Source organism: Sturnira hondurensis, unplaced genomic scaffold (genome assembly GCF_014824575.4).
Source record: "Sturnira hondurensis isolate 20B ecotype Veracruz unplaced genomic scaffold, ASM1482457v3 Scaffold0014745, whole genome shotgun sequence".
In the NCBI taxonomy this organism is placed as follows: domain Eukaryota; kingdom Metazoa; phylum Chordata; class Mammalia; order Chiroptera; family Phyllostomidae; genus Sturnira; species Sturnira hondurensis.
Genome location: NW_028087376.1, coordinates 3,269,768 through 3,291,398, shown reverse-complemented (window position 1 = coordinate 3,291,398; position 21,631 = coordinate 3,269,768). Strand labels below are relative to the sequence as shown.

At 46.1% G+C, this 21,631-nt stretch overlaps 1 protein-coding gene across 6 annotated transcripts; it reads left to right on the top strand.

The window, feature by feature from the left end:
• The first annotated feature begins 1,503 nt into the window (after positions 1-1,503).
• ZNF23 (zinc finger protein 23) lies at positions 1,504-17,196 on the top strand. Of its 6 annotated transcripts, none has more exons than XM_037063684.1 (6): positions 1,504-1,541; positions 1,933-2,039; positions 7,351-7,415; positions 9,660-9,786; positions 10,503-10,616; positions 14,837-17,193. In XM_037063684.1, exons 3-6 carry the CDS (start codon positions 7,383-7,385, stop codon positions 16,642-16,644), a joined length of 2,082 nt encoding a protein of 693 aa, XP_036919579.1. In that variant the 5' UTR covers positions 1,504-1,541; positions 1,933-2,039; positions 7,351-7,382; the 3' UTR covers positions 16,645-17,193. The 6 variants fall into 6 exon arrangements, with proteins under 6 accessions (XP_036919579.1, XP_036919581.1, XP_036919582.1 ...); XM_037063685.1 differs by lacking the exon at positions 1,504-1,541 and adding an exon at positions 6,692-6,781 and having other exon boundaries at positions 1,569-2,039; XM_037063686.1 differs by lacking the exon at positions 1,933-2,039 and having other exon boundaries at positions 1,523-1,541.
• The last annotated feature ends 4,435 nt before the right edge of the window (positions 17,197-21,631 follow it).

The window sequence follows — 21,631 nt, the reverse complement described above, 5'->3', positions numbered from 1 at the left end:
AATGTGCGACCTTGGTCAGTCTGCCCCGCACCCCAACTAGGTCCGGGCTGCCTGCGCTCCTAGGTCTGTCCTTCCCGACCCTGCTCTGCTGCTGGCTCTGCCTCTCTTACCGTCCCCATTGAATGGTTTGTAGCTGTCGGACTTCCGTATAATTCAGTTTTCTGGTCTCTGGGTGTGTCTTACTTCTCCAAAACTTTTGTTGTATCCAAACTTGGTTGTGGGAGAAGGCACAGTGTTTCCACCTATGCTTCCATCTTGGCGGAAGTCCCCACCTTGTGATTTTTGAAACACCAACATAAGACCCAACATGGTGGCTGCGGCATTCAGGCACCTTCCATGCGAAAAGGAAAATATCTGACCACTTCCTCTGTCCCCTACTGCAGTAGTCATGACCAAACATTTACATATTGAAATATGGGTTTTTCCCCATTTATTAATCTAGACTTTATTGAGGACCTATCATGCTGGAGTGCCAGGGATGCAGTGTGACCAAAAGAGACACTGTATTCATCCTAAAAAAACTTACGATCTCACAAGGGTGACATTTCTGTGTCTCCAATGACAGATCATCTCCACCCACATTGAACTTCTTCACCAGCCTGACTTTCCTTCACTAGAATAAAAGCACCACAGTGAAAAACAGGGATTTTGCTGGCATTGTTGTTATACTGTTTCTCCAGCTCCTATTGCTGGCAGTGAATGTGGGTGAGGAGGCTGTCCCCGGAGTCTGGAGGGATGGAGAGAAGGTTTAGAATCCTCTCTCTGAACCTCATGAAGACAGGGTTAGGGGGTTAGCTCGGCTCCAGCTTCCGCTGCCCGCTGCTCTGCTTGTCGCAAGTCTCTGGCCAGAGGAGAGGAAGAAATAGAGAATGTCCCGCTACTGGCCACCAAATTGTTAGGGTGGTCAGTGTAGCGGGCTTTAAAAGAATCCACAAAGGGAAGAAAGGGTAGAGAGTAAAGCTCTTATCCACTTTCCAAGAAAGGAGAGGGGCATGGTACAGAGAGGTACACCAGACATATGTGTTATAAATTACAAATTATTTCCCGTTTCTTTTATAACAGTTAAGGCATTAGTTTTTAAAATGTAGGTTGTTTATATTATCTGTGTCCTTCTAAGTTTTATTTATTATTCTCACGGCAGGAAAGTAAAGTGGTCACTAGGAAATATGCTACAAAAAGGGTGGCTTTGGGTTTGATACCATGTAAACCACTGATCCAGTCCTTGGACTCCCAAATCTGGTTGCACCCGCAGCTTTACTAAGATACAGATTCCCCGCACCACCCCAAGTGTTGAATGCAGCGCGGGTTGAATCCAGCTCTAGTTTCTGAATCTTGCCTCCCCTAGCCCACCCTCAAGATCTAAGGCAACCTGAACGAGACCCACCGCAGGGAGCTAAGGACGCAAGGATTACGGGCACTGGGGTTTCAGCGCAGGGGGCGGGACCGGGGCACCACCGAGAGGGCGCGACGCTGCTCCTAGAGAGGCTCGGACGCGCCCGAGAAGCGCTTCCGGCTGTGCCGGGGAGCGGCTCGCTGCGGAGGTGAGTGTGGGGTTTCGGGCGGCGGGGAGGAACCCTGTCCCGGAGGCTCTGGGTGTGTAGGGAATGGCCTTCCGCGGGGTTTGGAGCTGTGTCTCCTGCCCCTGCAGGAGGGAGCAGGGTGGTGGCCCCTCCTCAACTCCCGCCTTGAACTCGGCAGCTGAGAACGTTCTGGGTCGAGAAGCCTGTGTTACTGTCCTGTCCACGAAGCCCCAGATACTTAGCTCAGGAAAGATACTGTGGCTTTGGGGAAGGTGTGCCGTAGCAGCCAGAGGGTGGAATATTTGCAGGAGGGAAGTGGCCTGGGGTGATAGTCAGGAGTCTTTTGACATGTGGAGGTCGTGCAGGGGCTTTTACCAGGTTGGGATTGTATGCCCTCTGGTTCCTGACACAGGACATGACACAAGGCCCAGTGGAAGAGCTGAAAAGGCATCCACCCGAGAGCAGAAGATACGGGTTTGTGGAAGGCGTTGTCTTCCGGAGCGGTGTCAGTTCCGGAAGGTAACTGGGCCCTACTCTCGAGCTGTGGGATGACAATGACCTGGGAATGCTTGCACCATGTAATTACTGATTGCTCAGCCCTAGAATACACACACAGTCATTCCAGAATTGCGAATTCATATCCTCATGTCTAGCAAATTTACTAGTGTCGACCAATAAAGACCCGAGGCTATAAAACAAAAGTTTATTTGGGGTCTTAAAGGACTCGAATCCCAGAGATGCGGATTCAGGTAACAACCCAAACTAAGTTCTTGAGAGAACGAAGAAAGGCAGGGTTTATAAAGATGAAAACCACAAAATGTAGTTCTTTCATGCAATTGAAACGTTGCTGGCTAGGTTAACAGGATTTGGTTAATTCCAGTTATGGAAGTGAGGGAGGTGAAAACTACTAAGGAAGGAAGTAAAAGTCTGTATACGTCCACACAGCAGTCCCAAGATATTCATGGTTCCAGCATGTTTATGGCTCTGCCTTGAGCTGAGTGTAGCAACAGGTCTTGGTTTTGGTTTTTGGTTTAGCCACTGGGTTAGGCAAGTAAGAGCAGCTCTGAAAACAGGACAAAATGTGCATAGGCTCTACTTCCTTAAGAGCCTCTGGGCTCTATTGTAAGTGATTCTCAGCAATGTTTATTACATTTTTCCTCACAATCACTAACTAGAGGACAGCTTTTGAGCACAGGTCTTTATAGCCTTACAGTATTTAGTTAAAATACTGTTTTCCAAAGTTACTTAGTTATTTTCTTTCCTAAAGAAAGTGGTGAAGGAACACACTTCAGTGTGGTTATGTTATTCAATCCTAGGACAGTTAGGCTCATTTCCTGTTTGGGTTCCTTTTTTGGGTCATTACCCCCATCTCGTTCCTGGTTGGTTCATTTTATATATGTATGTGTGTGTATTTATTTGTTTGGGTATGTGAAACATTACTATGGTTATGAAAGTGAGACATTCAGAGAGGTGTCACCCCTCCTCCTCCCATCTACCCAGTTTCCTTCCATCCTGTCCCCATCCCAGGGCTCCTCTCTCCCACGTCCCACCCACACTTGGTGCATCCATTTTCCTTAGGTTTTGGTTTATCCTTCCATTTCTTTTTGTATAAATGACCAGAGCACATTTTCTTATACTTTTTTTTGTTGTCATTACACAAAAGATAGCACACTACCTTTTGCACTTTACTTTTTAAAAAAAATTTAACAGTATACTCTGGAATTTATATCATAGAGATGACTGTATTTTTTTAAAATGCCACTCACATATACACCAGACTGCATCTAGTATGTCAGCTAAGAAGCATCATAGTAGAACGAGCACTGGGAACATACCTCCCCATTAAGAAGGAGACCATGACCAGTACTGCTGCTCCTCCCCACCCAGCTCCCAGCTTACCACCCCCAGGGGTAACAGCTGTTTTGAATTTTGTGCTAATAGAGCCTTACCTGTTTTTAAAAATAATTTTATCACATATACATGTATATGTAAATAATGTGTTTAGTTTGCTTTTGAGCTTTATGAAAATGGCATAGTACTTGTAGTCATGTGGACTTGTGTAACTCAATATTGTGTTCCTAAATTCATCCATGTTGTTCTGTGTAAATGAGTCATTCATTTTTGCTGCTTGATAATGTTCCATTGTTAAAAACTATGATGACTTATGTATTCTCAATGGACGTGTGAGTATGTGAGTGCTTCCAGTTTTTGGTGATTAAAATACTGCTGCTGATGAATAATTCTGTATGTATCTTCTACATACAGAGTTTCTCTAGGGCATAAGTTTTTTAATTTAGGCATAAATGTTGAAAAATTTTAAAAGATTTAATTTATTTACTTTTAGAGAAGGGAAGGGAGGGAGAAAGAGAGGGAGAGAAACATCAATGTGTGGTTGCTTCTTGTGCCCTCCCTACTGGGGACCTGGCCCGCAACCCAGGCATGTACCCTGACTGGGAATTGAACCAGCATCCCTTTGGTTTACAGGCCAGCACTCAATCCACTGAGCCACACTGGGCAGGGTTGAATGTTGAATTTTATCAAAGGCCTTTTGGCATCTGTTAGATGAAGAGTATGTTTATCTTGCTTTGATTTATTAATGTGGGAAAGTATACTAATTTGTATCCTAGTATTGACCAGAGGCACATTTTCTACTTCTTTTTTGTTGTCATTACACAAAAGGTTACTTGTGTTCATTAGACGATCCCTCTTATGCATGGTACATCCCTTTATGGATTACTGGAGTCTATTTCTCACTATTTAGGATTTTTTTGCATCAGTACTCATAAATGAGACTTGTCTGTGGTTTCATATCTATATTGTTCTGGTGTTACCCAGCTCAAGAGGTTTGCCAGTTAGGGTGTTCTAGTCAAGAATGAGATGATGTTGTTTGGTAGTTTTATCTACTTGCAGCAAGTAAAGGAGACAGATTCACATCCAAAGCTCTTTCCCTGGAAGAGAGGCCTAGCCATTGCTTATGTACACTATTTGGTCAACTACATGTTGATTTCCTCTTTTACAGTTGGCTAAATTTGTCTGGATTTGGTTAACTGTATGTTGATTTGTTCCTTCCTTTCTTCCTCCCTCTCCCCCCCCCACCTTCTTTTCTCCCTTCCTACAGTTGACTAAACTCTTGGATTGGGTGGTCAAGTGCATCCTGGGTGGACAAACAAACTCAAGTGGCTACAGCTGCACCTGCAAAATGCTGTGCTACATTTTAACATTTAACAAGAATAGCATTTAGTAAAAACTGCCCAGACCTTGATACCCTTGGCCTATCTGACACTGGCATGCTCAAAAGAGTGGAAAACTTTTTTGGCTCTTCTCTGCTACCGTTTATATAGTGTTAGAATTACTCATTTTTTCAAGATGTGAAAAGATTTGCCCATGATACATATGGGCTTAGTGTTTTGTGAGAGTTCACTCTTTACTGGCTATCTCAGTTTAAGTAAAAGTAATCACATAATACAGAGAAAAATCTGTGTAATAAAATCTGTAGAGTTGGTTCTTTAAATTCATGTAGAATTACATGATTTTCCAACATAGAATAAGTTTTCTTTTTAAGCATCTATAGACTTTTTAGGTGGCCACTTAAGCTATTAAAAAAACAAAAAACCTCAAACATCTTTAAAGCAGGAGTAAATATATCAGGCTATTTAAACACCATGCAGTATAGCAAGAAATTGCAAATAGAGAAGAAATTTACAACATACTATCCTAAACAATTCTTTGGTCGGAGAAAAACACAGTTGCTAACTAGCTATAAAATAGTAATTAAAACATGACATAAAACCTCTGTAATGTGGCTAATTTTAGTGTATTCAGAGGAAAATATATGGCCTTATGGGTTTTAACTGCCAAGTAGAGAAGTATGAAAATAAATGAATAAATCATGCAACCTCAAGAAGTTAGAAAAGAAGGCTTTTGTAGTCTAGGTTCCCCCAAAAGCAGAACACGACAAAGATTTGTGTGCAGGTAATTTATTTGGAAATGTAGTCCTGGGCAGAGTGAAAGACGGGGGGAGCGACAGAGAAGGACAGAGAGCCATACAAGGGTGCTTTGTCGGTTTGGCCCTTCCGCATCTGACTAGTGCTCTGTCTTGCAGATTTGGAATCTCATGTGGGAGGCTAATGGGGAAAACATTTATCCATCGGTCTCCGTCCCCTATTAAAAGGGTGGCTCCATAGACATGAACTCTCCTGCACTTCAGGGATCAGCGGGTGTCCACAGGTTTCTGCAGTGTTTTGTACAGGACACCAGAGAAGCCCCAGGGCAGGCGTCAGGCATCTGTGGTGTAGATTCTTACAGAGGCTTTGGTAGCTTGCACCTGCACAAAGCTGATCTAAGCTTTTGGAACTGGACTAAGTGAGCCGAAAGGAATGGAGTGGTGCCTAAGCTGTCTCTTACAGAGCTAAAGAAACAAACTGAGAAAGCAGAACTTAGTGAATTAAAAACAATTACAAAAAGAGCAGTGTTCTAAATAAATAAAAAAGCTGGTTCATTGAAGATGAAATGACATTAAAATAGATAAACCACTGCTCAGCCTCACTCTATTGGTCTGGGATGCCGCAACAAACTGCTATCGACTGTTAGGCTTTGACATCAGAAATGCACCTTACGGCTCCGGAGGGTGGAGTCCCAGATGAAGGTGCTGGCTGATTGGGCTCTCTGCGACAGCTCTCCTTAGGTTTCAGATGGCTGCCTTCTCACTGTGTGTTCACGTGGCAATGACCTGTCAGATCAGGGCCCTACCCTTATGACCTCAGGGCCCTACCCTATTACCTCCTTGACAGTCTTATCTCTAAATATAGTCACAGTGGGGGTTAGAGCTTTAGCATATTAATTTGGGGAGGGGGCACACATTTAATCCATAACACTGAACAAGGAAAACATCTGAAAGCACATATATTTGAAAGAAGAAGTGGGAAAAGCAAAGTAGCTCTAGATATGAAGGAAACAAAAAGAATCATAAACCAGTGTTTTCTGCAACTGCACTCAAGTTGAAATCCTGGAAGACATAGATGAGATTTTAGGAGAGTGTAAATTTTAAGACTGATTTTAGAATCAATGAAAATCTTGAAAATCAGAAACTAACTAGTCCATGTGTTCGGAACATTACGAACAAGGGGCTCAGGGTCATGGGGCCTAGATCCCATAGTGATCCTCTCTCTCAGGAAGCTGAGGTCTCGGCTTCTTCGCTCTCAGAAGGCTGGAAAGTATGAAGATGCAGCCTGGTACTTCACTTCTGGCCCAGCTTCCCCAAGGTAAGTGTGGGCCATGAGGAAGGCTGACCTCACAAGGTCTCCACAGAGCCATTAGGACTCTTGAGGACACTGAGCCGTGTAAGGAAACAGGATGTGGGGGAGCAGCTGTTCCGTTGCAGGTGCCTTCTCCCTGGACCTGACTCTGAGGCCTCTGTGCTGGGGCTGCAGTCCCTCCAGCCTGTCTTCTCTTGCCGTGTAATCGAGGATGATAGTTGTTTAGAGAAAGAGAAATAAATCAAAGATCTTGGTAATGTTCTGTCTCTTGAGCTGAATCACTGACACACGAGTATTTGTTTTAGTATTCTTGGGCTCTGCATACATTTTCATGGTATACTTTTCTGTGTATGATACATGTCAGAACTGTAAAAACTTAGGGTTCCTGGTAGTGGGCATCAGGGTCATGGCTGGGAGGAGTCCTGGGTACTGAGCAAGTGAACAGATCACCCCCTTCATCCTGTGGCCCCTCCTGCTCACACTCCTATCTGGACACAGGCTGCCTGCGTCTTAGGTCTTCCGTTCCTGATTGGGGTGGCTTGCCTCACACCTGCCTCTCTCTGTGTTTCTCTTAGCTCCAGCCCTTCTCTGAGAGGGAGACCAAGCAATGGCAGCAGTGCTCCTGACAGCCTGGCCCCAGGTGAGCTGTGGGTTCTTCAGGTCTTCCTCTTTTAAATCGAAACTGAGAAGGGAAGCTGGAGAGGGCCTCCATGCTTGTGCCTGCCAGATTGGAACTTGTGGAAAGAGTGGTGACTGAAGGGATGGAAACAGCAGGAGAGCGTGCGCGAAGGCAGGGGTGTAGTCTCGGACACAGTGAGGTTCTTTTTCCTCTGGTAGTACGGCTCCCCAGCAGAGGGCTCTAGGGAATAGGAGATGTGGACACTGACCAGGTAGGATGCTCTGCTTATGGTTGTGAACGGAGGAAGCAGCAGAGGACTGGGATTCCCAGAGACTGGGGTGTAGGTGAAGAGGAGCCAGATCAGTGTAAAGGACAGTTGCGCTTCTAATTCAGGGGAAGATGAGGGGATTGGGGTCAAGTGAGCTAAAAAAACTGGAAGCCCCGTGGGACATGAGGTCTCATTGTGTCCTGAGAGGCTTTCAGGGCATGGGATGCACTGACTCAAACTTTAGGTCTCCAATAAGGGTTCTGGACCTCTACCCCAGAAAAATATACATGTGAACCAAACTTTTTGTACAGTTTCAGGGACTTCGTGGACCCCCTGAAGCTCATCCAGGGAACTCCATGGATGGCAGGTTGGGAATAATCATAGGCACAGTGGCTCCAGCAACATTAGTTGAGGTTTCCTAAGCTGCAGGCTCCATACTAAGCGCTTTGCGTGGATCACTCAGTCCTGACTCCTGCCCTCTGAGATAGGTGCTCCGTTGGGCTCGTTACACCACAAAAGACACAAAGGCAAAGGGAAGTAGAATGACTTGCCCAAGGTCACACAGCACTGGTGTGAATCTTAAATTTTTTTGATTTGAGAGAGAGAAACATCAATTTGTTGTTCCACTTCTTTGTGCATTCATTGGTTGAGTCTTCTAGGTGCCCTCACCAGTCACTGAACCCACAGCCTTGGCATATCTGGACGATGCGCTAACCAACTGAGCTACCTAGCTAGGGCCCACTGTGTGATTGTTAACAGCCCAGCCTTATGACACGTATGGAACCAGTGATGTTGATTTTGTCAGATCTGTGATGGCCGTGTAGGGAATGACTTTCAGGGATATTCAAACCCAGGGTGATAACTTCAGAAAGGATTCCACTGGTCCAGGCGATGTGGGCTTCCTCAAGGGAAGCACTTGTTAAAGAGCGGGTATGTAATTCAAGTAATCCTGCAGATACAAGTCTTTAGAGGACCTAGAGTCAGAGTTAGGAGATGGGGGTGAGGGAGAGGGAGAGGGAGATCAGAATGACTCCCCAGGGTTCTAGCTGAGGATTCCTGCACATAGTGATGGATGGCACCAGGTGCGTTGTGAATTCATTTACCTGGGTAAAGGGTGGTGGCAGCAGGCAATGAAGGCATCTGATTTTGTTCAGAGAAGTTGTTTGACCTGTCCACGGTCACACAGTGAGTGTTATAGAAAAACCCAGAAGTTGGACTAGATTTGTTGCTGGGTAGAGGTTGGTAGAGTCGAGCAAGACAGATCCTGGCAGAGAGGAGTTGAGGGCAAGTCCCTGCTGGTGTGTCCCCAAGGTTGTTAGAGAAGGCTGAGTGGGGCAGAGAGCAGCCAGAGGAGAAACTGAATTTTTGGGTGAAGTTGGAAAGGATGGGGCTTGAATGGGAGGGGATAACAGAAAATGGTGGGTCTTTAGCAGGACCTATGTGGAAGCAGAATGGGCCGCTGCCTCCACCCCTTGACCCTTGGTCTCCAAGCCGATCCAGGAAGCCCTGAGCTTCCTTCGCTGGAGGTTCTGAAGCAGAGGCTGATGATGAGAAAGTTGGTGACAGGAATCAGACTGCAGAAGGGGCTGGATGAGATGGAAGCCATGGCCGTTACTTGGGGGTGGCTCAAGGTTTGCGGGTGAGGTGTGGGGAGCAGCACAGGGCTGTCATTAGGCATGAGAAACAGAATGAAGAAGCCAAGATCTCAGATGAAGTAGGAATGCTCAGTTCAGCCCTGAGCTGTATTCACCGGTGAGGGAATAGTTACGCTACTGTATTTTTTATAAGTATAAAAATGACATGAGGTTTCTTTGCCATGAGAGAAGTCAGATATTCCCTGATGTACTTTCCAGTTGTTTTTCTCAAATCTTTCACCTTGTTATTAATTTCATGCTCTTCACAAGCTCCCTCCCCAAGCCCTTATACTGCCCTCTGCCCCTCACTTAGGGCCTGAGCCATGGAGTTGGCCCTAGGGCAGCAGGAACCTGTTGTTTCAGAAGTTGGTGACCTTTGAGGATGTGGCTGTGTACTTCACCCCAGCGGAGTGGGATGGCCTGTCCCCTGCACAGAGGGCCCTGTACAGGGATGTGATGCTGGAGAATTATGGGAATGTGGCCTCCCTGGGTAAGGCTTCTTCCCCTGGACCCAGATTCTGGCTCTTGGGATTTCCTGACTTCTTTTTCCCTTACATGTTATAGGGAAAGGATTACAGGGTCTCCAGTAGTTCTTTATAGTGTGGGAACCCCAGAGCCTGAGTTGCTAATCCCCTAGACCCAGGGTTTGCTGGGAAGAGCAAACCCCAAGCCCTTTTTGCAGTCAATGTAGGACTTGGCTGGGACTAATACGCATTTTTTTGTGCACTGTGGACTAATATGCATTTTGTGCACTGTGGACTAATAAGCATTTTTGTGGACTAATATGCATTTTTTTCCCCCACACTGTGTTGGACACAGTGTGGGGGAAAAAGTAATTTCCTATTTCACAGTGTTCTGTTTAGGTTCCCCCTCACCCCGCCTGCGTCTTAGGTCTTTCCAAGGATGTCAGTGTACTCTGAATATCTCAGGCCAAGCTCAAAAAATGACATTCCTTTGCATAGATTCTCCCTGTTTGTTCTACATGAAGTCTCTTGGGCCCACAGTCTGGGCCTTTCCTCAAGACCACCCCCTCCCCCAATACACCTTATAAGAACCCCTCCCCTCCCCCACCACTAGTCCTTAGGCATGGACACCCTGGGGCTCTTACCTTCCCTCTCCACTGCAGAGACAATCTGAGAAGAGGCCAAGGAACTCATCCATGGGAGATAATTCACCCTTCTCTCCTATTTCCTTGCCCCCAAACAGGATTTCCACTTCTCAAACCTGCTGTGATCTCACAACTGGAAGGAGGAGGTGAGCTAGGGAGCCCATCTCTGCAGGCTGCTGGAGTGGGCTCAGACCTTCCAGGCCTCTGGACAGGTAAGGGAGGCGCATGTTGCCCATTATGCTGGAAAGTTTCTCTTTAGGAAGAACGAGTTAGCATGTAAGCATGAGTTAACATATTAGAACATTTCAGTATGCCACATTTATTGGCCAACTGTACAGAGTAAAATTTAAATAAATTTTGATGATTTATAGAAGTAGGTTCAATTGAGACCTTTTCTGATGGTTTTCACAATTTGCTCTTTCTAATTCTAAGAACAGCTCATTTTTCATATGCCTCATTGTAACTCTTTGGAATCCTAATTTTGGAATTCTACCTTGCTCAGAAAAAAATGAATGGATTCAATAATTTGGGTGGGCATTCTTGCCTTTTCTCTAATCATTGTCTATTTAATGCAGAGGATACAGAATCCTTTTTTTTTTACACAAAAAGTTCCTAAAGTTACAGAACAGTCTTTTTATACAAAATGGCATAATAACCTGCTGGTTAAAAGTGTAGTTTTTGGAGCAGACTTTCTGAGGTTCGTTCCCAACCGTAAAACTTTCTAGTTGTGTAACTGTGAGCAGGTCAGTTATTTATTGTCTGAGAATCAGGGTTCTCATCTTTGAACGTGGGATAATAATAATAAAGCTAGGTTATTAGTGCTAATCTTTAGCAGGTTGAGGGTAAATGAGATGTGTGTCATGTACGTGGTTTATAGTGAGATGATATATTAGTTTTTATTATTTTTGGTGTTTTGGAGGAGACAGCTTTACCTAGTAAGCTGTAGGGAATAAGGCAGAAGGGAGGGAGTGCCCTCAATTCAGTGCTTCTCAAACCATGTGCAAATGAATTACCTGGGAGTCTTACAAATATGCAGATTGTTATTCAGTGATCTGGTGTAGGGCTAAGATTCTGCATTTCTGTTAAGTTTCCAGGTGATGCCAACGCTTCCGGTTCCCACACCACACTTGAAGTAGTGAGGTTCTCATTGGCTCAAGCAGAGTAGCTACCAGATAACTTCCTGTTTCCCATGTGGCCCGGCTTTACTTCCCACTTTACTTCCCTGACCCACCCCTTACACCACCTCCTTCAGCCCTGGTTGGTGTGGCTCAGTGGATTGAGTGCCAGCCTGTGAACCAGAGGGTTGCAGGTTTGATTCCCAGTTAGAGCACATGCCTGGGTTGTGGGTCAGGTCTCCAGAATGGGGTGCATGAGAGGAAACCACACATTGATGTTTCTCTCCCTCTCTTTCTCTAAAAAAATATAAATATTTAAAAAATTAAAAAGATGGTTTGAGGGATTTTTGTTCCTGTCATTCAGCTAGATGATCCCTGACCAACAAAGACATGTTTTGGACATGGAGAATTTGAAGTGGTTGGCATACAGAGGGAGAAAAACAATGATACTGTGGAGATCCTTAATCAAAGGTAGTCTGGATTGCATTCTGTAGGCAGCAGATAGTCCTGAAGTCTTTGAACCAGCCATCATGATCTTAGCTGAAGATAGAAACATTGGTCTAGTTAGTGTTTGTAGCTTTATTGGGGTGACGACTCAAATGGGTTTTGGGCAGGCAGAATGGGAAGGTGTGGGGTACAGGGCCCATGTCAGCAGAGTTGACTTTGTTTAAGAAAAACAAACACTCTTTCAGAAGCCCCATCTAGTGATTTCTGTTTAAATCTTATTTGTTGGAATGAGGAAATGGCCATCTACACTGCAAAAGAGGGTGGAAAATACAGTTTTTAGCTGTGATTTTTATTGTTACCTCATAAAAAAAAAGGAAGATGTGCTAGTGAGGAAGAAAGAGCAGATATTTGATCAACCAGTAATCAGTAACATATGCCACTGGTGTAGAAAATTGGCAAAGAATGTAAGTGGTTCATTCACTTAAGAAGCACATATTTTAATCAATACAAAAAATGTTCACTCTCAGTAGAAGTCAATGAAATACAAATTAAAATGAGATATTTCACCTGTATAGTGAAAATGACTAAATTATAGTAAGTGGTGGTGAGAGTACAGCAAAACAGGAATAGACTTCTAGAGGAGAATGTGAGTTGGTAGGTTTTTTAGAGAGTATTTTAGTGATACATAGCGAGAGCCCCTTAAAAATTTGTACTTGATCAATTGGATAGTCCCTTTTAGGGCTATATCCTAATAAATTAATCAAGATACAGACAAAGATGCATGTGCATGAAATTTCATTATAATTTTATGTAATGAAATCATGGGAATAACCTGAATTTTCACATAGAGAGAATGGTTAAATTAGGGTACCTCTCAAAAGATACAAACTTCTAGTTACAAGTATTAGGAATGCAGTGTACAACATGATGACTGCCTACCATTGCTGTATGATCTATAGTAAAGTTGTTAAGAGAGAAAATCCTGGGAAAGGAAATCCTTGTGATGGGAGTTCTCATCACAAGGAGAACATTTTTTCCTTTTTTTAAAAGATTTTATTTATTTGATTTTAGAGAGAGGGGAAGGGAGGGAGAAAGAGAGGGAGAGAAACAGAATGTACAAGAGATACATTGATCAGTTGCCTCTTGCATGCACCCAGCTGGGGACCTGGGCCACAACCAGGCATGTGCCCTGACCAGGGAATCAAACTGGTGACCCTTCAGCTTGTACTCATTCCATTGAGCCACACCAGCCAGGGTTCCTTTACTGATTTATTTTATCTGTACGAGAAGATGGATGTTAGCTGAACTCATTGTGGTAATCATTTCACTATATATATAAATCAAACCACCATGCAGCGTGCCTTCAACTTATACAGCGATGTATGTCAATTATTTCTCAATAAAACTGGGAAAAAATAAGGTACCTGTGCCAGAGGGAGTGCTATTTAGCAGTTAAAAATATTTTTACAGAATATCTAAAGACATTGGAAAGTTGCCATTATTAATGTGAGGGAAGAAAAACTTCATTTTTGAAAAAATGTTTTGAGAAAAATGATCGGAAGGAAAATTGGGGAAGAGATACCTCAGAAGATCAGCAGTGGTTATTGTTAGGTGGTTGTATTTTAGGTCATTTGAATTTTCTTTTTTGTAAGTTTATGATGCAACAGATGAATATTATTTTTATAATTTGGGGAATCAATAGTATTTCGAAAATATTTGTTAGGGAGATTGAGATCATTTGGGTCTACTGAGGCAAGGGGCATATTACATGTGGTTGAGGAGAGATGAGAGATAAAAAATACAAAGAGAGCATTTTGGGCCCACTTTTGAGAAATTTGGGAACAAATGCAGAGATCGGATGTAGCTCTGTTGGGACTATAGGGATTATAGAAAGATGAAGAGTTTATGGAAAGAATTTGATGGAGTGACTAATTTTGGGATTGAGTAAAGAAGTAAAAAGAAAGGCAAGGAGAACGCAGCATTGTTCTGGAGGGGATGGGAAGGAATGGGATTAAAGGGATCAACAGTGGACCTAAACAGAGCCTTTCTGAAGCAGAGAAAAAAGAAGCTGGAGGAGGAATTTAGGGAAGCCTAGAGTTTTAAGTTCTAAGGAAAGAACCAAACTTCTTTCCTTTTTGCTTCTTGGCATTGCTAACACTTGCCATCCCTAGTATTGCCACATGTTGGATCCTGTGCCTTTTCCTTCTTAAGTTATTTCCATTTTTATTAACAAAGGACTCAATGGCATAGGGGGAACTGAGGAGAAACTGCAGAGTGTAGTAAAGTATGGTGTGATGGAAAGAATGCTCCTTTGCTGGATAAGACCTAGACTTTTGTTCCACTGCTGTCTCTTTCAACCATCATGTTGTTGGTCATTGTTTTAGAGACAGGCATTTTTAAAAATCATTATTTTCACATTTATAATATTGGCACATGCTCAGAGTAGCACAAAGTATATAACATGTGTGTGGTGGGGGTGGGAATGGGGGGGAACCTACCAAGCTTTCAATGTCAGTTTGCTCAATTTCTTGTGTCTTGTTCCAGAAGTTTTCTAGGCACATACAAATATATATGTCTATGTCAGTCCTTTTAATTTTCCTTTACACAAATGGAATCTACTCCACATACCATTTCTCAACTTGTTTTCCCATTTAACAGTATACTCTGGGCATCTTTTCCTGTCAGCATATATGGATTTATTTCATTTTCTTGCCAGCTACATATTATTTTGCCTTATGGATGAACCTTAGATTCTTTGCCCTAAATTTTAAAGACCCCCTTGATTATTGTGATCCTTTATTCTTTCTAGCACAGTTCTTTTTTTCTAACATGATTCTTACATGACATTTTGTTTTCTGTTTTTTTTATAGTAGATATTGATATCCAGACTGACAATGATATAACAAAGGAACTATACAAAGAAAAATATAACACATCATTTGTACTCCAGGGGAACTTTTTCCAGGAAACAGACTTCTCAGAAGCCTATACTGTAGAAAAACAACAGCAGGAAGTCCATCTTATAGGAAGTATGAAGAAAGAAAACAGCAATGTTATTGATGGAACAGTGAAAGACAACACAGAGCCCATGGAGAAGTGTTTGTTTAGTCAGAGTCCAAACTTGAACCAGTGTCATACCATCCTCTCCACTGGTGAGGAACCCCCTAAGTGTATGGGACTGAAGAAAGCCTTGAACTTTGACACAAAACTTACTTATCATGAAATAAGTAATTCTAGAGAAAGACCTTTTGACTGTGAAGGATTAGTAGAAAACTTTAAGTATAACTCTCAACTTAATCATCATCAAGATAGCTACACTGGGGAGAAGCCCTACCAGTGTAAGGAGTGTGGCAAAGCCTTTAGCATTAAGGCAAAACTAATTTGGCATCAAAGACTTCATAGTGGGGAGAAACCCTTCAAATGTGTGGAGTGTGGGAAAAGCTTCAGTTACAGTTCCCATTACATCACACATCAGACAGTCCACAGTGGGGAGAAGCCCTATCAGTGTCAGGTGTGTGGGAAAGCCTTCAGTGTTAACGGGAGTCTAAGCAGGCATCAGAGAATCCATACAGGAGAGAAGCCCTATCAGTGCAAGGAGTGTGGAAATGGCTTCAGCTGCAGTTCTGCATATATCACACATCAGAGAATTCATACTGGGGAGAAACCTTATGAGTGTAATGATTGTGGGAAAGCTTTCAATGTTAATGCAAAATTGATTCAACACCAGAGAATCCACACTGGAGAGAAACCTTATGAATGTAATGAGTGTGGGAAAGGCTTCAGGTGCAGTTCCCAGCTCAGGCAGCATCAGAGCATCCACACTGGAGAGAAGCCCTGTCAGTGTAAAGAGTGTGGGAAAGCCTTCAGTAATAATGCAAAACTCATTCAGCATCAGAGAACACACACAGGTGAGAAGCCCTACAAGTGTACTGAATGTGGAAAAGCCTTTAGTATCAAAGGGAAGTTAATCCAGCACCAGAGAATCCACACAGGTGAGAAGCCCTACAAGTGCAATGAGTGTGGAAAAGCCTTCAGGTGTAACTCCCAGCTTCGGCAGCATCTGCGAATCCACACTGGAGAGAAGCCCTATGAGTGCAATGAGTGTGGAAAGGCCTTTAATGTCAATGCTAAACTAATGCAGCATCAGAGGATTCACACTGGGGAGAAACCCTTTGAATGTAATGAGTGTGGGAAATGTTTCACATCCAAAAGAAACCTGCTTGATCATCACCGAATCCATACTGGAGAAAAACCTTATCAATGTAAGGAATGTGGGAAAGCCTTCAGTATCAATGCCAAACTAACTAGGCATCAGAGAATACACACTGGGGAGAAGCCTTTCAAATGTATGGAATGTGAGAAAGCATTTAGCTGTAGTTCTGACTATATTGTACATCAGAGGATCCATACTGGAGAGAAACCCTTTCAGTGTAAGGAGTGTGGAAAAGCTTTCCATGTTAATGCCCATTTAATTCGGCATCAGAGAAGTCACACTGGAGAGAAACCCTTCAGGTGTGTGGAGTGTGGCAAAGGCTTCAGCTATAGTTCTGACTGCATTATACATCAGACTGTCCACACTTGGAAGAAGCCCTTTGTGTGTAATGTGTGTGGCAAAGCCTTCAGGTTTAGCTTCCAACTTAATCAGCATCAGAGTGTCCATGGTGAAGAAAAATCCTAGTGAGAAGGATGTAGAAAACTCTCAAGATTAATGCTGAACTGAATCAGATGTCGTCAGATTTACCCTGGTGGGAAACCCAGAGAGAGAAATTAATATTATGGCAGTCTTCACATGGCAACAGACTTTTTTCATTTTATTCCATTTTAAATTGGGAATGATGACCAGTTAAAAAATAATGTTTGAAAAACAAATGCTTTGTTTTATATCAGCAACCAATTAGAATATATCCGATTCCCAACACAATCAAGAAAAGTAGACTTTTCTAGGAATAAACTTAATTATAATGGAGGACCTACATAGATCTCCACTGAGATCTCCATCGAGGGCCACAAAAGGAAACTTAATGGGGGAGAGAAAGAGAAACCTTGTTCTTGGATAGAAAAACTTAAAAGATATTCACTCTACTTAATTTATTTCCCTTTCATTTTTGACAACAAGCATGCATAACTTTTGTAAAGAGGAGAAACAATAAAGATTTCCTTAAAAGAAGAATGTGAGTAGACTTTATTTTCATGGAATAGAGAAAGCCTTCCTAAGCATCAGATGAAATCTAGAAACCAAATAAAAGGGGAAATAGTAATAAATTGACTTCAGAATTAAATGCTTGTTTTTGTTTTAAATAATCCAAAGTAAGGTTAAATGATAAAGCACAAATGTAGAAATAACTGTAAAATTTGTTATAGAAAAGTAACACATGCAAAGAGGTCTTACCATTAAGAGAAAACTAAATAATCTAATAAAACTCCACAAATGACACTAGCAGGCAGCTTTTAAAAAAATACAAAGATGACTAAGATGTTCAGTCTTGATAGCCCTCCAAGGAGTGAAAATTAGAACGTGCATACAACCACACACAGGAAGCTCCATATCTTCCTCCCACAGACACAAGATGCACACATGGACTCTCCTACAGTCACATGCATCAAACATGGACATAGAGACAGGCATAGGCCACCTCCCTACTCCTGTGCTCTAGCTTCAGTGAGCAGTGTTGGCCAGGAGTGCCATCTTGAGTACTTCAAAGGAAATATTCCTGTCAGAAAGCTAATGACAGCATAGGACTTGAGCAGTGTCCAGAGATGCCATTGTAGAGGTCCCCCTCTCCCCCACTTTCAAGCTAGGAGCTGAGCATGTGTGGAGGTGGACCCTGGAGCAGGACTCTCCTTCCCCTGACCCTTTGGCCCTGTTCCTCTGGGAAATTCCAGACCACTGAGACCCAGAGATGCCCCAAGTCATGGGGTCCAAGTCCATTTACTTACAGGGAAACAGACCCAGAGATGGATGGCATTGTCCCTGGTCACACAGCAAACCAGTGGGTGATGTGGTCACTTACCAGGCCAAAGGAGGTTAGAGGGCCACAGCTCGCTCTAACTTAACCTTCCTGGTTCGCAGACAGCCTGTAGATGGCTTCAGCCAGTCGGGGGAGGTGGGAACAGGAAGTCCTACAATCCTGGTTCCCAACAGGGTCTGGCAGTTTGTGCTGTGGCAGAAACTAGGCAGGGATTGAAGGAGGGTCAAGAGTCACTGAAGACAACTCAATATCCAGGATCTGCCACCAATGTTCTGTGTCACCTCTCTGGGTCTCTCTGGTCTCTCTTGGCCTCTCTGGGTCTCAGGCTCCTGGTCAGCTTAGGGTTAGGGGCTGGTCCTAGGCCTCCAGGCCCTTCCTACCTGATTGGGCACTAAGGGTTTCCTCCCTCTCTGTGTTTGGTTTTGTCCAGGGCGGGTCCTTCTGTTCAGACCCCAAGGACACCAGGAGAAAGTAGACGCTTGCAAGGCTTCATTAAGTCCCGTGGCCCCCCTGCCCAGAACTCCCTGGGTCCAGTGTGGAGGCCTTACAAGGACAAAATGGAGCCACAGTGCTGGAGACCCCGTTGCTCACTTTTCTGAATTGGAGCCATGGGCCTGAAAGAGCCAGGGTTAGCCTTTCTCCGTCAGTCATGGTCAGCACGTTCTGTCGCTGTAGAGGGAGCACCTTCTACCCCAGTCTGTCACACAGGAAGGGCTCTCGGAGAATATGCCGTTATGCGGGGCCCAGGTCAGGAAGGGAAACTGAGGTTCAGAGGAAGCATGGCTGCCGCACACACCCAGCAAGTCTGGGAAGAGCATGGCGAGAGAGGCCCAGGCAGGACGGAGACGGGTGGGCCCTTGAGCTGGTGCGGGCAGGACTCAGCGTCGTGGTGGTGGGGTGGGGGGCAAGAGGCTCAGTGCAGCCCTCCCCTCCACGCGGTGGGCACAGGCTCCTGAGGTGAGGCTTCTGGGCTCTGGGCCTGTGAGGGCTCCATCCTCCCCAGACCACAACCCCACTCTGTCTGCTACCCTATCCTGACGAGGGCCCCAGGCCACCTTCCCCTTACACAGACGGCCCCATCCGGTTGAACGTGTGTGGAAGGCAGGCCCCTTCGGCGGACCGGGCCCCTCCTTCCCCTGACCACTGAGACCCAGAGATGAGGTGAGCAACCTGAGGTGAGCGAGCCTCGGCCTCCTCAGGGAGCTCCACGCTGCCCCTGCCCCCACCTCCCAGGCGCCCCCGGCACCACACACCACGTGGTCTCAGCACACCCGACAGCTCCCAGGACTCCCCCGGGGCTCCAGCCTGGGCTGGGCTCCCTTGGCAGGGCTCCGGGTGCTGCGCCTGCCCTCCGCCGCCCGGCGCCTGAGCCTCCCTCCTGCTCCAACTTCCTCTCCCACTGCTCACCCGCCCGGATCCGCGCGGGCTGGTCCGAGGCTCCGGTGATCCTGAAGTGTGGCCCCATCCCCTCCCGGCCACTGAAATCCCACCCACGCTCAGCCCAAGCCCAGCCTCCAGGAAGCCCTACCCGGCTGCACGGTCGCACGGCACCGCCTCTCCTGGCTAGTTTCCTTCGGCCCGCCACGGTAAGAGCAGTTGCGCGTGTCCGCCGTCCACCTTCGGCCTCAGAGCCCAGAGCCCACGTGCTCCCAGCGTGTGGACGCGAGGCTCCGGATCCCACCCGCCCTGGGCCGCGGGCGCGCGGGGTCAGGAGATGGGGGGCGGCTTTCCCCAGCGACCCTTCCCTCCCGAGGCAGCCTTGGGCGCGCGCCCTCTCGCCCTGGGACTGTTTTGGCCTCCGTGTGAGAGGGAAGAGGGAAGTCAGGCCTGCGCGTCTAGCGCCCGAGACTTGCAGTTGGACCAGGAGAAGCCATTTGGAGTCACTGGCCGCCAGGCTTGGCCTCCTGCTACCCCTGGTGGCCGGTTCGCTCATTGCAGGGCAGGAGCCGCCACAGCCCGCTCTACTGTAAGGGCGGGAAAACAACCTCAAGGGTAGCCCGATCCGAACTCTTGGTGGAAAATCTGGCTCATCCGCCGGGCTTAAGGGTAGGGGTGGACACGATCTGAGAAACCCGGAAGGCCTGCGGGGGCGCCTGACTGCACAGGGCTAGGCGCGGGTGAGAGCCTGCGCCCTCCGGAGTCGGACGAAGTCTCAGAATGGTTAGGCCAGAGCATCGCAGACATTTTAAAAGAGAAGCACGACCCCCCCGCCCCTCTTCCCACCCCAGCGGTCCATACGGTAAACTCACATAAGGAAGGCTACTGTGGAGGACTGCGAAGAGGGGCCAGCTGCCAGCGGGGCCATGAGAGTGAAGGGCAGTGGGCTTTGCTTAAAAAGGTAAAGGGGCCAGGGGCCAGCGTCCAGGACAGGAGTCGATAGGCAGGATTCGGAGTACAAGCCGTCCACAGCACGGCCGCAGGTGTGAGGTGGTAAGATGGGGGTGATGGGACTCCCCACCATGCTCTCCTGGGCACGTGATAAGGAGTGCTGGCGGGAGGCTACCGTGACAAAGATCGAAGAAGAGAGAGGAAGCACAGGGACCATGTGAACAGTGAGGAGGGTCCTGGGTATGCCATGCGGTGTCCTTTCTGCAGGGGAGGGCTTCCCCTCTCTCTTCACAGTGAGCTGAGCCAAAAGCCACCTCCCCCTTGCTGGCCTCCCTGTCCCCTTGGTCAGCATTGCCTGCTCTGCGTCCTCCTCCCCCAGCTCTCTGTCCCCACCTCTGTCTAACCACTCCTACTGTGCCACTCACTCCCCTTCCCCTTTCTACTTGGAGCTGCTGATTTATTGGCTCTCCCTGTGGACCGCAAGCTCACTGGTGGGGGTGGGGGGTGATGCCAGTGAATCAGTAAGAGAAGTGTTTTGTGCCTGTGCTTATGCAGTTTATACATTTTCATCAACAACAGAAGTCCAGGTGAATTCCCAGGGGGCTCTAGTGCTGCGTTCGGTGGGGGTAGGGGAGCAGTATCCTAAGCACGACCATCAAGCACATCGGGCTATGAACACAAGGTCTTGGAGGTGGTAAGAATTGGGTTGCTCTCCTGTTGCCCATCAGAGGGCACTCCAGCCTCCAAATAAATATCTGGAGACTGAAGTTTCAGGTCCAGCTCTGAGGAACCAAACTCTGGCTTGTGTTCATCCACCAATTGTTAGGGCTTCCCACTCTCACCATCACCACATTCGACTATAGCTGGCCTGAGTCTCTGGGCAGGGGCACCAGCAGCTTGCTGGCTCATCTCCTAGGGAAGCAAAGGTAAGAAAGCCACCAGCCAAACTTCCTGAGGCCAGTAAATGGAACAGAAGAATGTGTTCAGGGGGAGGGCAGGGCCAGTGGTGGAGGTGAGTGGAGGGAGAAGATCCAGCTTCTCTGCCCCTTCCCCTCCTGCCAGAAATGACTACCAGACAGAAGGGATAGGTGGGGCTTCTCAGACGGGGCCCCCAGACCAGCAGTAGCACAGCATGGTGACATCACATGGGGACTTCTTAGAAATACAAAGTCCTGGGCCCCACCCCAGACCTAGAGAATCAGAATCCCTGGGGGTGGGCCTGGCACTCTGCGTTAGCAAGCCCTCCAGGGAGTTCTGATGAGTGCCCAAATGTAAGAACCACTGGATGAGACAGCCGCAGCAAAGAAAGGCTTCCCTCATCTTCACTCTCAGAGACACTGGTGAAAGATGAAAGGTCCAAGCCAGGCC

Bases quoted from the DNA above. Each gene is read 5' to 3' on its own strand.
- ZNF23 (XM_037063684.1), top strand. From the start codon at position 7,383: ATGGCAGCAGTGCTCCTGACAGCCTGGCCCCAG. The intron at 7,416-9,659 runs GTGAGCTGTGGG...CTGTTGTTTCAG, and splicing joins TCCTGACAGCCTGGCCCCAG to AAGTTGGTGACCTTTGAGGA. The intron at 10,617-14,836 runs GTAAGGGAGGCG...TTTTTTTTATAG, and splicing joins CCTTCCAGGCCTCTGGACAG to TAGATATTGATATCCAGACT.